We start from the raw sequence: 4,524 nt of genomic DNA, 5'->3' as shown, positions 1-4,524 counted from the left end.
TCAGTCAAATCCATCGAATTCAGCACCACCTTCCTAACCTGCAATCTTCTTCCTGACCTCTCCGTCCCCACCCCAGTCTGACCTATCACCCTCACCTTGACCTCTTTCCACCTATCGCATTTCCAATGCCCCTCCCCCAAGTCCCTCCTCCCTACCTTTTATCTTAGCCTGTTGGACACACTTTCCTCATTCCTGAAGAAGGGCTTAAGCCCGAAACGTCGATTCTCCTGTTCCCTGGATGCTGCCTGACCTGCTGCACTTTTCCAGCAACACATTTTCAGCTCTGATCTCCAGCACCTGCAGACCTCACTTTTTCCCCTATTAAACAACCAACTTCGCAGTTGGAGGCAGAGCAGCGACACCGCAGCTGGGTGGGCTCGAACCACCAACCTTTCAATTAACAGCAGAACGCGCTAGCCAACTGCGCCACAGAGAGAGGCTAGAGAGGGTTAGATTTAGAGTGAATCTAACCTTTACACTGTCCCCATAAAATGTATCATCTCAACTCATTTGGACATACTTGTTCTAATGGTGTTAGTAACATTAATTATTTTCTGTGGTAACTGGGCTCTGGTTTCTCTATGGCCTTACTGTTTTATGTTTGGTTACTAACTAAGGGACTTTTGTTCTCCCTCATTAAAGCTTGTTTCAACCTTCTGTAAAGTTATTCCCTCAGTCACCTCTCCTGTTTATGTGTCGTGCTCCAGAGACTTCAGTATCATCATCTTGGCAATGGGAACGTACAGGAATAAGCTCTCACCTGTTCCCTTAGTGTGTGTCCTGCAGTCAACACAAGTCAGAGTGCTGTTAGAGAACACTGCATCTCAAGAGAAGCAGTTTAGTCCTCCCAGTTTAGCCTCAGTGTTGGTAACCAACCTGTTACGTGGCAAATTGTCAGATGTATTCTTAGCATCTATATAGGCAACTTAGATCACACCCTTTATCAAACTTTTCTTTTCATTCATGGGATCTGGGCATCACTGTCTGACCCAGTATTTATTGTCTATCCTTAACTGCCAAGAGGGCACTTAGGAGTCATCCACATTGCTATGGGTCTGGAGTCACATGTAGGCCAGACCAATAGTGACCCAGATGGGTTTTTCCTGACAGTCATTCCTGATGAAGGACTTTTGCCTGAAATGTCAATTCTCCTGCTCTTCGGATGCTGCCTGACCGGCTGTGTTTTCCAGCACCACACTCCCAACTCTGATCTCCAGCGTCTGCAGTGCTCACTTTCTCCTTTTCCTGACAAAATTGGCATGATCATCATTAAACTGTTACTTCCAGATTATTATTGAATTCAAATTCCATCTGCCATTACTCCATTACTGCACAAGAACAAGTGTAGGCCATTCAGCCAACTCTGTCATTTACTAGATCACTGCAGATTGTCTACCTCAACACGGTGTTCCTACACTGTCTCCACAATCCAGAAAGTATTTTTATTCACATAACCATCTAATACCCTCTTGAATGCTTCAAATGAACCTGCCCCCAGTGTATTTGCAGGCAGTGTCATCCATACCCTAAATATTTGCTGCACGAAGAAAGGTTTCTCTCACATCACCCTTCGTCCCTTTTGCCCTCTCATTCATTTTTCTTTGACAAGTACCTTCTCTATCCAGCCTGCTCACTTTAACAACCTCAAACACATCCTTGCTCAGCCGCCTTCTTTCCAAAGAAGAACTGCCTCAACGTCTTCAATCTATCCTCATCATAAAAGGCTCTCATTCCTGGAACTATTCCTGTAAATCTCTTCAGTGTTCTCTCCCTTGGATTCAAAGAATACAGTTTGTGATGGACTGTTTTTCTTAGGAATAGTAACGGGACTGTTTGAATCAGATGGGATCCATGAGGATCCATTAGGATGCCACACTGCAGTCTTTTTATACTTATATCTGAATCATTGGCTGTTGGGTGGAGGTTCTGATGACCCCTTGTTCTTTCACTGAGAGATTCTGGATTCCACACAGTCAGAGTTGAGCAGTTCCATGCTGGCAGAACATTGACAGCTCCTCTACCTTGCCTGGTGTTGACTCTGACTTGGCTGCCTGGTCTGTGAAGCCGGGGTCTGATTCTTACAGCCACCTCTCCCAAGGAGCTACCCCTCTGTTCGGGTTGGCAAGCTGACTTTAATTGTTCACACGTCTCAGCCCCTAACCCACCTTTGGGTCAAAATCCAGTGTCCCCCGACACCCTCATTTTGTCGAATCTGAGCCACCTTTCCTGTTTTCTCAGGAACGTCTCCTTCTGTCAATCCTACCAAAGCACATTGCAGACGAGATGTTAAATGACATGAAAAAGGACAAAGAGTCAAAGGAGCTACAGCAATTCAACACCATGTACATGTACCGACATGAGAGAGTCAGGTACAGCCCACAGATTGCGGGAGAGATCAGAGAGAGAGGAGTAGCCTGGAAAGGGAGCGAAAAAGCAAGTGACGCAGAGGGAGGGCATGAGAACAACAGGAGCAGCAAGAAATGGGGGAGAGGGTGAGGAGGGGGCCCTTGTTTTTTGCAGGGTGATAGATTTGGAAGAATTGGTGTTATGTCATGCCTTCAGAAGACATTTCTGCAGTTCATGATGTTGCTAAGATAGACACACATGGGTGTGAGAGAGATGTTACTGCACACTGCTGCTGTGGTGAGAGCTGGGTATTGTGGGTGCTGGGTGTAGTGGGTGCTGGGTATTGTGGGCGCTGGGTGTAGCAGGTGCTGTATATAGTGGGCATAGGGTACAACGGGTTCTGGGTGTGATGGCCACAATACTGAGAAAAGAGGGCACTGCGTGTAGAAGGTGCTGAATGTAGTGGGCACCAGGTGTAGCAGGCACTGTGTGTAGTGGGTGCTGGGTGTAATTAACACTGGGTGAATTGAATTGAATTTATTGTCCCGTGTGCCAAGGCACAGTGAGAAGCTTTGTCTTGCGAGCAGTACAGGCAGATCCCAGAGTGAAAAGTAGCAAAGATAGTAAATAACAGTAGTGGGTTATGTATGTAGTTGGTGCTGGGTGTAGCGAGCACTGGCGGTAATGGATGCTGGTTTAGTTGGCACTGGGTGTGGCGGGTGTGGGTGTAGTGGGTACTTGGTGTAATATTAAAGCCGTTGTTGTCTCTCCCCAGCATCCTGTTTGCTGATATTGTTGGATTCACTCAGTTGTCATCCACCTGCAGCGCACAGGAACTGGTCAAACTTCTCAATGAACTCTTCGCTCGCTTTGATAAACTGGCAGCGGTGAGTCGGTCCTTGGAGCTCACTCACTCACCCAGATCGTGTACATTGTTCACACACTCACACCGTGCGCACACTCCCCCCTGTGCACACTCTCCCCTGTGCACACTCTCTCCCCGTGCACACTCTCCCCCCGTGCACACTCCACCCCGTGCACACTCTCCACCCGTGCACACTCTCTCCCCGTGCACACTCTCCCCCCGTGCACACTCCACCCCGTGCACACTCTCTCTCCGTGCACACACTCTCCCCGTGCACACTCTCTCCCCGTACACACTCTCTCCCCATGCACACTCTCCCACCGTGCACATCCTCTCACTGTTCACACTGTGTCTCGCAGCTCATGGTGTGAGCTGGGATTTGATGACCGCCCGATGACTGTGACCCCTATTCATGGCCGAACCTCTCAGTGATTCACTGCCTCATAACAATCTCCTTCCTTTGCACAGAAATATCATCAGTTACGGATCAAAATCCTGGGTGATTGTTACTACTGTATCTGTGGCTTACCAGACAATCGGGATGATCATGCAGCGTGTTCGATTCATATGGGCTTGGCTATGGTCGATGCCATCTCGTGAGTATAATGTGATAGGCTCTGGAACACTCAGGGGCCCCAAAATACCAACTACCACCTCTCTGCCCTCTCCACAAATGACTCGATGTTCTTCTCAAGCTCCACAGTATTGTCCTCACAGTTTACAATAGTCCATGTTTTGTATTATCTGTAACCTTTGAAATTGTATCTTGCTCACCAAGATCTGGATCAGTGATTCTCCATACATACCTTCTTCCAGCCCAAAAGACATCCATTGACCGTTGGTCTTTGTTTCCTGTCACTCAGCCAACATTGTATCCACGTTATGACTGTCCCTTTTACACCATCCTGCCAGGTCTGTTGTGTGGCACTGTATCAAACACATGTACACCACATCACCAGCAATACTGTCATCGAGCCTTTCTGTTACCTCGTCAGAAAATTCCAGCAAGTTAGTGAAACTCAATTTTTTCTTTAGAAATTGTGCCGGCTCTCTCTCATTAAGCCACATAACCCAGATTGGTCTGTGTGGTTAACAAATTTGACCAAATTATTGTTGGAGTTTTCCCCATCACTGAAATTAAACTGAAAACAAACATAGAGATTGCTGGCCAAGTTCTGCAGGACTGGCAGCATCAGTGGAGAGAGAAACAGTGAACATTTCAATTCCAATATGGTTCTTGTTTAAAACTTCAGAACCCATTCCAAGGAGTCTTTGGATTTGAAATATTAATTCTATTTCTTTCTCCAGAGATG

General features: G+C 47.0%; 1 protein-coding gene across 1 annotated transcript in view; it reads left to right on the top strand.

The window, feature by feature from the left end:
* The window catches only part of adcy3a (adenylate cyclase 3a), a 95,564-nt gene that overhangs the window by 57,203 nt on the left and 33,837 nt on the right, over nt 1-4,524 (top strand). The window contains exons 3-5 of the mRNA XM_043695219.1: nt 2,239-2,369; nt 3,122-3,233; nt 3,680-3,807. Coding sequence (XP_043551154.1) covers nt 2,239-2,369; nt 3,122-3,233; nt 3,680-3,807 — 371 coding nt within the window. The remainder of the gene's footprint in view (nt 1-2,238; nt 2,370-3,121; nt 3,234-3,679; nt 3,808-4,524) is intronic.

This window comes from Chiloscyllium plagiosum, chromosome 9, assembly GCF_004010195.1.
Source record: "Chiloscyllium plagiosum isolate BGI_BamShark_2017 chromosome 9, ASM401019v2, whole genome shotgun sequence".
NCBI lineage: Eukaryota > Metazoa > Chordata > Chondrichthyes > Orectolobiformes > Hemiscylliidae > Chiloscyllium > Chiloscyllium plagiosum.
This window is presented reverse-complemented; position numbering and strand designations above follow the sequence as displayed.